The sequence below is a fragment of the Enhydra lutris genome, unplaced genomic scaffold, assembly GCF_002288905.1.
Source record: "Enhydra lutris kenyoni isolate GAN:26980312 unplaced genomic scaffold, ASM228890v2 scaffoldscaffold8, whole genome shotgun sequence".
Classification (NCBI taxonomy): Eukaryota; Metazoa; Chordata; class Mammalia; order Carnivora; family Mustelidae; genus Enhydra; species Enhydra lutris.
The window spans coordinates 43,136,546-43,149,324 of record NW_019154092.1 but is presented as its reverse complement, the minus strand read 5'-3'; the positions used below and the strand labels follow the sequence as shown (position 1 = coordinate 43,149,324).

At 37.1% G+C, this 12,779-nt stretch overlaps 1 protein-coding gene across 1 annotated transcript in view; it reads right to left on the bottom strand.

The window, feature by feature from the left end:
- Positions 1–1,383: 1,383 nt before the first annotated feature.
- The window catches only part of LOC111142587 (malic enzyme 2), a 57,329-nt gene continuing 45,933 nt past the window's right edge, over positions 1,384–12,779 (bottom strand). The window contains exons 14-16 of the mRNA XM_022495878.1: positions 9,626–9,696; positions 8,874–8,972; positions 1,384–3,557 (exon numbers count right to left, since the gene is read on the bottom strand). Of these exons, the coding sequence (XP_022351586.1) occupies positions 3,375–3,557; positions 8,874–8,972; positions 9,626–9,696 (353 nt within the window). The 3' untranslated portion in view covers positions 1,384–3,374. The remainder of the gene's footprint in view (positions 3,558–8,873; positions 8,973–9,625; positions 9,697–12,779) is intronic.

The following is a 12,779-nucleotide window of genomic DNA, read 5'->3' as shown; positions in this document are numbered from 1 at the left end:
CCAATAGAATCCTGGAACTGTTCAAGAATATAAATTTCTCTTTGAAGGACACTGAATGGGCTTGGGGAAAAAAGCTACAGAACATCTGATGAAGGCAAAGCTTTCCCACTCCCCTCACCCCATGGGCTCTCAGTTATCTGAGAGCAAGCAGTAAATAATGCTCCACACCCCTTAATAATTATGCTTTCATCTTAATTTATTAGCAACTCCTTTGCAAAGGAGAATGTAGAGTCTTCTTTCTCCAGGAGCTGGTAATTTTAGAGAAAGAAAAGAGAAAAGATAGGGTAAGTCATATTAAAAGACAACCAATAGAGAAGAACAAGTATCCATTTGATAGCTAACCTTTTCAAAAATGAAAACTGGTTGCTAGGTTTTACTAATATGTGAATTTAAAAACAATACTTGAGAATTGAACAGTATTCTAGTTACATATTTTCAGAGAAATCTGTTTAAAAGCTCTGTATTTTTGTGCCTATGAACATCCCATAAAAACCAGACATAACAAAGACAGATGAAACCAGTTCCATGTAAGAAGATACTTTCAGTTATCTTTTTCATATTAAAGTACATACTATATGAGCACTAAACAAACTGCACACCACGCTCAGTCCTCGATGACTTCTCTGTGCAAGCTACCTGCGCATCACCCAGGAGCGGGTAAGAAATACAGACTCTCGGGCCCTACCCCAGACCCACTGCCCTCCAGAGGAGTAATCAGCTCTCCAGGTGATTCGGATATCCACTTTAGGGCAGCCAGTGAGAGGCAGGGGAAGTGTGCGTCAGAATCCCCTGGGAACCTGCTGAAAATTCAGCTGCCAGCGCTCTGCCCATGGTGGTCCAAGGGGCCTGGAAGGAGGTGATAGAGGCATATGCATGTTAAAGAAGCGTCAGGGGGATTCTGAAGCAACTTCCCGGTTAAGAAACCATCCTTTAAAAAGATTTTAACCAAAATCTTTAACATGTTTGCCATGTTAAAGTCAATAAACCTTATCCCACAATTCACCCAGTTTCTTTCACACCATGGGTGCTGGTGCCAGTTTAGAACATGTGTTCTCATTTCTCCCTACTAAGCCTAAACCTACAATTTTCTTCCCCATTCAAAAGAATGAAAATGACTCTCCATTCCTGTCTTTAAAAATAATTACCTTCTTGCTCGGTAAAATTTCCATAGAAGATCTGAATGTTTCTTTTCCAATCTGATACCGTCATGCCACCAACCTCTTCCCACCATGCTGGTAGCTCCTGCCTGTATTCCCAATTTGTTTTTTTTTTTTCAATTTACATCCAACAGTCGTTTCTTGTTTGGTGAAATACTGGTTGGTAAATAGCACATGAGAGCAGGTGGATTTTAATAAATACACATTATATATATATTCTAATACATTTATTATATATCTCATATAGTATGTGTAAATATATCTTACTTCTCCAGATAAATATGTGCTCATTAAAACCACCTATTCTCATGTGTTATTTACCAACCAGTACATTACGGGTTATATAAATAAGCAGGCTAGATGTCAGTTGGCTTTGTTTCTTTCTTTAAAATATAATTTCCATGAAGACTGTACTAGGCATATTTACTAAGCAAACATCTTAGTAAAATTACATTAATTCAGCATGTGATCCTGCCTTCAGTAAGCACTAAGCAAAAAACAGGATTTGTAATTATTATACTTGTAATGTTAAACTAAAATCAAGAGAGTATTTTTGGGGGCAATTTTTGTTTTGACAAAGGTAACATGAAAAACATAAAACTTTCACTCTTAATTAAAAGAAACAAATAGTGACCCAATTGCTTATATTATACAACAGGTTTATACAACAGACTTCTGACTTTACTCATCTGTTCAATGGATTAATCAACTGCATTTTAAAATGCTCCAAATGGCAGTGCCATTTCAAGCATTCTTAAAATGTTAAATTATATCCAAAATTAGTATGAATCAATCTCTACCTATACATAGGACATATGAACATACAAATGATGCCCTTTTCCCCCTATAGAATATCACATCTAACATATCAAGGACTGTGGAAATACCAAATAATGTACACCCTTACATGTAGCTAAGAATAACTTTTTGTAGTTGATCTTCTAGAAGGAGCGCTTAAAATAAGTTTTTGTTCCTTCAAAGCAATTATGTTAGGCACATAAAAAGTAATACTACTAACTCTCCAAAGGCTTTTGCGTTTTCCTTTAGAACCCTCCAATCCACAAGCCAAATAAGAAAACTGGTCTTACTCGCCAATTGTTACCCATTTTACTGGTATTAAAAATGGCATTTCTTGGTCTGTACACCTACCTCATTCATCCCCCTTAGTTCTAAATTAATTTTGGTGGTTTCAAAAAATTAATCCATCTTCAGTGGGAAGAGTTGTCACTAATGGTATTCAAAGGAATAAAGATATTCCAAAATTATCCAAACAATAAAGAGCACCACTATTGGAATAAGGGGTATAGCATCTCCAGTTAAATATGCTTCATTCAAATGTGCAACAGGACTCATTGGTTAAAAGTCACATGATGTCAGTTATAATTTATGCATTATATCCCCTCCTTTGAATCATCTAGAAATAAGTAAAATGAAAATAGGTGTTTTTCATAATAAGCAAACCTAAATATCTAGTTGGGCAATAAAATCACATTAATTGAAGCAATTAAATTTAAGACAATACCTTTATTAAATAAAAAAGTTACACTATGATTTTTATACACTGTTGAAAACAATGACTATTTTGTTTATCTCTCTAAAGACAGCGGTACTTCCCATTTCTCTCTCCTGATGTTATAGTTGGGCCTCAATTTAGGTCCAGAAAATAAATAACAGGGTAGATTTTTCACATTTCTCTAGATATATCAGCTGGAAAGGAATTTCAGAGCATGAAGATAAAATAGGGCTGAAATAAAAGAACTTTTAGACACTGACAGTTTGTCCTTATAATCTGGTTAAATTTGGCTTCTTAAAACTCTATACTCGTATCCACAGAAGTAAATTTCTTAGTAGCCCTAAAAGAGCTGGGAAGAGAAGATCATTACTGTAATAGTAAATAGCAAATACTTTGACAAGCATGAACAATAGCACAAGTGAAGACATTTACAAATACATCTGTGACATCTCTTCGATGTGCTATGAGCTACGAATCAGAAGAAAAGCATCATGGTTATTTGATTGCAGGGCGCTGGTGGGCATTCACAATGCAGCCAACATGTTGATCCTCTAAGGAAGTACAGATTCATGAAAAAAAAAAAAAAAAGTCAAGCAAAGCAGTGGGGGAGAATAAAACAGGAAAAAAACCATAAATTTGAGATTCTCTTTTTCTCTGGAAAAAAATAAAATAAGGGGGGTTCCCTGAAGCATGGAAAGCATTTTTCAGTGGGTGTGCTTCTCTTCCGTTATCAAGGGAGGGCTTAGTGGGGATTCTGGCCAGTCATAGACATCCGGGAGCAGGGAATCATATTCACTTCGCCAGATTCTTTCTCTAATGTATTTGGCCTTGTCTTCAGGTTCTGGGTATCGGAAGGCCATTTTGTTCGCGTACAGGTATTCTGTGACCTGCAAAATAAATAAGATTGCTATGTAGACTCTGATAGGAACCGGAGAGAAAAAGTACTATTAAAACACAGTCAAATGAAAGTATGACATTTTTCTTTTTTTAAAATAAAAAAAATAACATTACTTTGACTCATTTCAAAACATTTGGAAGCTATTAAAAACTTGAAAGATGAAATAAAAATAATCTGCCATCTCAATGTAAATTTGATGTGTTTTAAAGTTACACCCCCCCCATTATTGGCATTTCCTTAATACTTCAAGCTAACAAACAATTTTAAGCTCTGTTTTGTGTCAGTCAGGCAGCCCTACTTGGGTGACCCACCTAGCCCCTGTCCTTCCCCCACTTTCAAACAGCAGGTAAGAGAGTCTATGTCCTATCCACAGCTGACTGGACTGGGGCGAAAACCTAACCTAATGTGAGCCAGGTGTCTGTGCTCTAGAATTCAGATTAAGAGACACAGAGATTATTATAAATCAGGTGTTGGACACTAGAACTATAAGGTCAAGTAAAGTGAGGGCTGGGACCTACACATGGCAACTCACCACCACCATCATGGAGTGCCAGGCATGTTGCATGTGCTTTACATGTACAGCTCATTTAATCCTCAAAACAATCCTATAAGGTTAAGTACTGATAGTATTATCCTCATTTTACATATGAGGACACTAAAGTATGAGGAGTAAGTAAGTAATAATAATAAGTAACAAGTTACAAGTAAGTAACTTGCCCAAGGTAGTTAAGTGAGAGCTGTGTCTCAAACCTAAAGCATTCAGACTACAGATCCCAGGCCCTACACAGTGAAGCCAGATTACTTCCCACCTCATTTGGCTCGAATGGATTTCTGATATTTGTAACCAAGCCACACACCATGACTGGTGATGAGGATAAACCCTCTCTGAGTTTTGTTTTTTTTTTTTAAAGATTTTATTTATTTATCTGACAGAGAGAGATCACAAGTAGGCAGAGAGGCAGGCAGAGAGAGAGGGGGGAAGCAGGCTCCCTGCTAAGCAGAGAGCCCGATGCGGGGCTCGATCCCAGGACCCTGGGATCATGACCTGAGCTGAAGGCAGAGGCCTTAACCCACTGAGCCACCCAGGCGCCCCACCCTCTCTGAGTTTTGATGTGAAATGAGGTAATAGGAAAAGCTTCCTCACAGGATAGCACAGTGCTTATTATATAGTAAATTCTCAAGTTATGGTTTCATTTTAACTTAAAAAAATATTGTAACACATGATTAAAAAATTTCAGTTTTGTCTTTCTCCTCCTACTCCAATTCCCATTTAAACGGTGACCACTCTTCAAGTTTATTTCAGCTTTCTAAGAAAAAAATTTAACAAAGAAATGAAGGTTATTAAAAATAACACTCCGTTCCAGGGGCTCAACCTTACTGTATTTTGTGATGAACATGTATTTCAATTATTTTCTAGCCTATTATAAGAAACATATTTGTACCCACAGAAAAGGCTGAGGCAAAGCAAGAGAGATCGGAGATGCTCACTGGCTGCGGGATGGGGTGAGGGACAGAAACAAAGCACTGCTAGTCTCCTGATCCCTTGCTCTTAAAAAGGCAAGTCTTAAGACAATGAAGGAGCAAATTCTCTACCCTGGGGAAGGGAGAAGAGGCATCAACCTGGGGCTACGCTCCTGTACCAGCCCATAAGCACAGGTCTCTCTCTCTCTTCTTTTTAAAATTTTTTTATTTATTCATTTGTCGGACAGAGATCACAAGTAGGCTGAAAGGCAGGCAGAGAGAGAGAGAGAGAGAGAGAGAGGAGGAAGCAGGCTCCCTGCTGAGCAGAGAGCCCGATGTGGGGCTCGATCCCAGGACCCTGGGATCATGACCTGAACTGAAGGCAGAGGCTTACCCCACTGAGCCACCAAGGCACCCCCAAGTCTCTCTTTCATATAACCTTTCAGCTTGACACACTGGTAATCTAACTGACTGATATGTTCCAAAATATGTCCCAAATATAGTATCATTCTATAAATTCCAAAACCGAGTGCTGTTCATCCTAGTTCTGGGCTCTAAAATCTTCGGCTGTTTTGCAACAGTAAGGTATTGAGACTCCTTAGCCTGGCATATGTGTATCCGGATAAGCTGGCCTCAAGAAAACTTGCAAATCCTCTCTTGTGCCATTTTCCTACCTATACTTTAGATTCCAGCTCAAGTGGACTGGCTGTTATTTATTTTTTAAGATGTTATTTTATTTTTATTTTTTTTCAACTTTACTGAGATAGGATTGACAAATAATCCTGTATTTACGGAATACAATGAGATGTTCTGATGTATGTGTGCACTGTGAAATAATTCCCCCAACCAAGCCAACTGGCCTCTTCATCACTGCACATACTTACTTCTTGTGTGTGTGGCAAGAATATTTAAGATCTACTCTTTCAGCAAATTTCATTAAACCATGCTGTACATTGAGATTTCTAGAACTTAAACAACTTATTATAGAAAGTTTGCACCCTTTGATCAGCATTTCCCCTTTTCCTCTAGCCCCCTGGCAACCACCATTCTACTGTTTTATTTTTGAGTTTCTTTTTTAGATTCCAGTTATAAGTGAGATCAGACAGTATTTGTCTTTCTCTGACTGATTTATTTCATTTAGTCTTCCACGTTCATCCTTGTACAAGTGGCAGGATTTCCTTCTTTTTTAAGGCTGCATAATATCCGTGTGTGTGTGTGTGTGTGTGTGTGTACATGTATTTGTGTATATATGCCACACTGAGTGTTGACAGACACTTAATTTGTTTCTGTGTCTTGGCTATTGTGAATAATGCTGCAGTGAACATGGGAGTGCTCTTCAAGATCATGATTTAATTTCTTTTGGATATATACCCAGAAATGGGATTACTGGATTATGTGGTAGTTCTAAATTTTGGGTTTTGAGGAACAGCCATACAGCTTTCCATAATGGCTACACTAATTTATATTCCCACCAACCATGCACAAGGAGGAATCCATTTACGTTTAATAGCTTAGAGTATAGCCCATAATTGAAAAACCAACTTTGGGGCACCTGGGTGGCTCGGTCATTAAGTGCCTGCCTTCGGCTCCCAGGGTCCTGGAATCGAGCCCCACATCATCAGGCTCCCTGCTCCCTCTCCCCCTCCCCCTGCTCATGTTTTCTGCTCTCTCAGTTTCTCTCTCTGTCAAATAAATAAATAAAATCTTAAAAAAAAACAACAACAAAACCAACTTTGAAGCCAAAACTTAAAACTAAAGTAATCTCTGCACTCATCATGGGGCTCGAACTCCTAACTCCAAGAAGAGTCGTCACATCCTCCATTGACTGAGCCAGGCAGGTGCCCCTGGATTGGCTGTTATTTATTTTTTTTTAAAGAATATTTTTAAAGATTATTTATGTGAGTGAGAGAGAGCACGTGAGAGTGTGCATGCGTGGGGGGAGGGACAGAGGGAGAGATCTCAAGCAGACTCCCCACCAAGTGTGGAGTCTGATGTGGGGCTTGATCTCATGACTTGAGCTGAAATTAAGAGTCTTGGATGCTCAAATGACTGAGCCATGTAGGCACCTCTGGCTGTTATTTCTTTCTTTTTTTTTTTTTTTTTTTTATTTATCTGTTTGACAGACAGATTACAAGTAGGCAGAGAAGCAGGCAGAGAGAGAGAGAGAGAGGAGGAAGCAGGCTCCCCGCTGAGCAGGGAGCCTGATGCAGGGCTCGATCCCAGGACCCTGGGACCATGACCTGAGCCGAAGGTAGAGGCTTTAACCCACTGAGCCACCCAGGTGCCCCGCTGTTATTTCTTAAACATATCACCCTCTAATTTCCAATCTTTATTTAGTTTATGAGTGTTAAAATAATCCAACAATAACATTTATAGTCAGAGGAGTAAAAATTTTACAATCATCAGTATATAACCGAAAATATTATTCATAAATTCTACTTCTAATCCTGGTGTTTACTAGAAAAATCTTAGTAAACTAGGGATGAAGATTAATTCTTTAGAAAGATAAAAGAATATTTATTTCAGCCAAAAGCTAGTATCACATTTAGTATTAAAATACAAGGATGCCCTTATCTACTAAGTTGCTTAAAACTGGTCTTAATGGGGAAAAAAAGTAATACATAAAAAATGAAGAAAAAAATTACTTACAAATGATTCAAAACTCAAAATTCAAAAAGAGTTAATTTAAAGAGTTAAGGTTGCTCAACAAACTAGTTATCAAGTAAATTCATAAAAATTAATACCTTCCCTATATGCCAGAAATGACAAGTGAGGATATGGAAAGAAAAATCTTTACTTATTAAAAAGAACAAAAAATTTTAAAATCTAGGAAAATAAGTATAAGTAACATACCATGTCTAAAGAAGAAAACAAAAAAATTATATTGAAAGACTGAAGGAAAAAAACAGCTGAGTGGGAAGAGGTACTGATAGGAAGGGAAGAGCCAGTACCAAAGACTCATTTTCATTAATTTAATTTATAAGTCTGATAGTTTCATTCATAGATGCAGGGTTTTCTTTGAATTCAAAAAATTGATAGAAAAATTCATCCAAAACAATGCACAGTTTGAACAGATAAGAAAATACTGAAAAACCATTGTAATGGGAAACATAGTATCAAATAATATACATTATATATACCATAATAATTATTATGTAAGATTTTACTTTTGAGTAATCTTTACACCCAACTCATAACTCCCATATCAAATTGTACTCTCTGACTGAGCCAGCCAGGTACCCCCATACCACAGTAATTTCAAAGGTACATGGGTGTCCCCAGGGGCACCTGGGTGGCTCAATGGGTTAAGCCTCTGCCTTTCGCTCAGGTCATGATCTCAGAGTCCTGGGATCTAGCCCTACATCAGGCTCCCTGCTCAGCAGGGGAGTCTGCCTGAGATTCTCTCCCTCCCCCTGCTCTCTTTCTCTCTCAAATAAATAAATAAATCTTTAAAAAAATATAACGTGGGTTATATTCTGGTAGTAAGAAAATGTGTGATTTAAAATTTCTTCTTTGCACCCTTGAAATGTTTCAAACTTTTCTCTAATAAACTTGTGCTACTTAAGAAAACATCATTAAGGGGCACCTGGGTGGCTCAGTGGGTTAAAGCCTCTGCCCTCAGCTCAGGTCGTGGTCCCAGGGTCCTGGGATTGAGCCCTACACGTCGGGCTCTCTGCTCAGCAGGGAGCCTGCTTCCCTTCCTCTCTCTCTGCCTGCCTCTCTACCTACTTGAGATCTCTCTCTGTCAAATAAATAAATAAAATCTTAAAAAAAAAGAAAACATCATTAAAATTTATGTATATCATTAAAATTTATGTAAATTTAGGTATACATTAATACTTACTTTAATAGCAATGTTAATAGAAACTTCCTGAATGTCAGCAAGTGGTGGGTAAAGTCTCCCTTGAGCTAGCTCTTTATCTGTCAGCTGATTTGTCAGAGCCTGAAGAGAAAAACAGCATTTTATTTTTGTTTAAGTAACACAGAATAAGGACCTAATAAAATGGAAAAGGGGTTTGGGGAGCAGAAAATAATATAGGTAAGATAATTCTCCTTATTTTTAGCAGGAATATGCACCGCAGAGATTAAAACTGTTCACCACTAAATAAGAAATAACCAGATTGAAAGGTTTATTGACATATTCTACTTAACACATACAAAGCGTGGCATAATTACATTAGTTACTATGAAAATAAGCATGAAAATCTGTATTAATGTGAGTTCTTCAAAATTCATATTACAGTTTGGCACTCTAACAGGCCAGCACACTCCAAATAAACCAGTATTTGTCCATTAAAAAATGAAGGTGTTACATTTTATCTATGCCGTCACAATATAGTACCTTCAGATACAGATACACAACAGGTACAGTATCTGTTATAAATATGAAAGGATTCATAGCTTAACATTCAAACATTCGAAAAATCATGATATAAAATTAATCTCATGCAAAAGTAGAGAGCCAAATCAAAAAAGCAACAGATGAATAACTTCCTTTCCATTCATAAGGCAGATTTAACTCTGCTTTTAATTAAGATCCATTCATCTTTATAATTCATCCTAATAAAAGAGCCAAACAATATTTAAAACATTTACCTTTGCAGCTTCTAGGAAAACATGATCACTGATATGCCGGGTGTTACAGAGAATAACAGCTAAAGCCACGCCTACAAAACATTTTAAATAGTTTATTTAGTAAGGTCACTTTTCAAATTATGAAAGGAACCAAACAAATTCCAGACTTGAAGCAAGTTAATGGTGACCGCTAGCCCCAGATGGCCACCCCCCCCCCAAATTAGCAGCCAAGAGAAAACAGAAACCTGAGAGTTAAAATCAAATGATCTTTGTTAACTGTTAGAATTTTTACCTCCTAGAATAACTTGAGAAATATCAAATGGCTTTTCTCAATTTAGTTTTTTACAATTAGCAAAATAACAATGCATATAATTTATCAACACTTGTTATAAAAAACATCAATTCCCAGCCCACCTCTAACCCTGCCACTTCTTGCCCTATAAAGGCAGCTACTTTCAATTCTTTTAGCTGATTATTTTTATATTTCTTTCTCTCAAACAGCTTGCTTGTATTTCTCCTGATTGACTTCTGAGTTTTAAATATCACCCACTCCTTCCTATAGGAATTAAGTACTTGGCTTTCTTTCCCATTTCCAGCCTTGTCCCTTTTGCCGGTATGGTTAGGGCACCATTTTGGCTGAATCAATCAGCAGTCAACGTTTATATTATTACGATTTCATGAGTGTTACTTCCAGCAGAGCCATTATTAACACCGTGTCGTGATTATTTCTCCTCTTCTGCAAAACTTTTGGTTTTCCCTGAAGTCACTATCCTATTCTCCTTATTTTACTTTTTCAGTACTTAAAATTATTTCACACTGAAACAGTCATTCGTTTGCCTGAATCATCCAGTAACTCAGTCACCTCATGTACTCTCTTCCTTCATCCTCTAGAAGAATCCTCTGCTGCTGCGACCATCTGCTTTCCAGCCCAGATTCTGCTCTCCATCCCGGATCTGGAGCAGTCATCCTGCAAAATCCCTTATGTTCATAGGGATTCCCTTTCTTTCTTTCTGAGTTCACTTCCTAAATCCCACTTCTTCCTAGTTTTTTGTTACTCCCTCTTTTTGGTCAGACATGTTTTCCTGCAGTTTTCCAAAGATGCCCCCCCCCATTTTTTTTTTTAAACCACTGTCCACTTATTTTTGATTGTTTGGGTTTAGAATTCTAGTTTGGAAATAATTTCCCTTCAGAATCGTGAGTCATGACTTCAATACCTTTTAACTGCCCGAACTGTTGGTGAGAAACCAGTGCCAATTCGATTCCAGATCCTTTTTGGTGATTATCTTTTTACTGCATTTCTGGAAGTATTAGGAACCTTTCTCATCCCAAATGTTCTGCAGTTTCCCAGTGATGGGCTTTGAGGTGCATGACTTTCACATATCACATACGGCACTCAGTGGGAGCCCCTTCCTATCTAGAAACTTGGGTCTTTCAGTTTGGGGAAATGTTCATGAAATCTTCGATAATATTCTTCCTTCCACTTACCTGTTCTCTCTCTCTCCAGTTCTTTTTTCTGATATTGTACTTTCTGGACTAGTCTTCTAATTTTCTTCTTTTGTTTTCCATCCCTTGTTCTCTGCTTGTTTTTTAGGTGATTTCCTCAGCTTTTTTTTTTTTTTTTTTAAATAATCCTTCTGCTATCAAACTTTTCAAGAGCTCATTTTTGTTTTCTAATTTAAAAAAAAAATTCTCTCCTGTTTCTGGAACATATTATTTTCGTCTCCATGTGGTTATTGATAATTTTTAAACTTTCCTTCTCCCCACCGAATCAATCCCTGCTTCTTCCTAAACAGCTTTTTTATTTCCTGTCTATTTTAGTCTCTTATGAGATACATTGTTTATATAAGAAATTTCCTTAGTTGACGAGTAACATTTGAGTGTTTTTCATATGTAAGGGTTAGGAACTAAAAGAATGATTGGTAGCCATGAGGACGAGGATGGGGCTTACCCACTCTGAGCATCACTGTGGTGACTTGGCTTTCAATCAACCTACTTTCTGACACCTCCTTCCCCAACTCTCTCTGGTGTCTTCCAGTCTAGAAATTCTGTTTTACAATATTCAAAGAGTATTACAATAGTCTTTGGTCAGAGTGGGGCACTATAGTTATCCAATTAATCAAGGATGAGAAGAAAAACAGATGGTTAATAGATTCCTTATTTTAATCTAGCCTCTAGATAATAGATATATTTCAGAAAGTAGAGCATTTATTTGTTCCATCTATAGTTAATACAGTTGCTTAAATGATTGGAGCAAAATCTATTGTCCTCTTATATTTGTCTTGTCTATTCCATGTTCCTTCCTTTCCTCTTCATTCTTGACTGTCAAATTTTTTTTTTTTTAATCATTTCATTTCCTCCCTTAACAGTCTCTAACCATAGTTGGGAAGTTCTTCTAGCCTTCTAATGATTATCCTAAAATATATAACCTGTACCCCATGAAAACTTCATGGCAATCTCTAATGTTCTCTCCTGCCAGACAATGCATGTCCCTTTAATAGTTTCAATCTGCTTAACTGATAAACTATTATAGTTGCTCCTTTCAAGGAAATCCTTTTGCTCTGGCTGCATTCATAGTCTTCTCTTTGTTATTGTTTGCTGAAGCCTCACAACAATGTTCCTAGATGTGGCCTTTTATTTATCCCACACAGGTTTCACTGGTTTCGTGTCAATATTGTGTACTGACTTCATTCATCAGGTTCTAAGACTTTCTCAGCCATCGAGACACAAATATTGCCTCTGCTTCATTCTCATGTTCATCTTCTGGGACCATACAATAAAGTATATCAATTAAAGGTATATAGCAGTTTTTCTATATTTTTCTTTTTTTTGGTCTCTCGATCATTTCTTCTGACTTTACGGTTTAATTCTCTTTAGTCTAATCTGCCATAAGCCTCATTCACTGAATTCTTAAATTTATTTTATTTTTCAATTCTACAATTTAGTGTTACTTGGCCGAATCTTCCAAGCTTGGCTTTTATCTCCATAAACACAACAAGCATATTTGTTTCACAGCACCTGTTTGATAGCCAGAATTCCAGTTTTCCTGTTGTTTCTGATACTTTTGGCTTCTGCTGTCTTGTCTCTGTACATGTGTCTTTATCTTTAATTTTTTAACTGGAGGTGTATTTCAAAATTTGTGAAAGTAACCTGAAGAAAAGGATAGTGTTTATCTTGT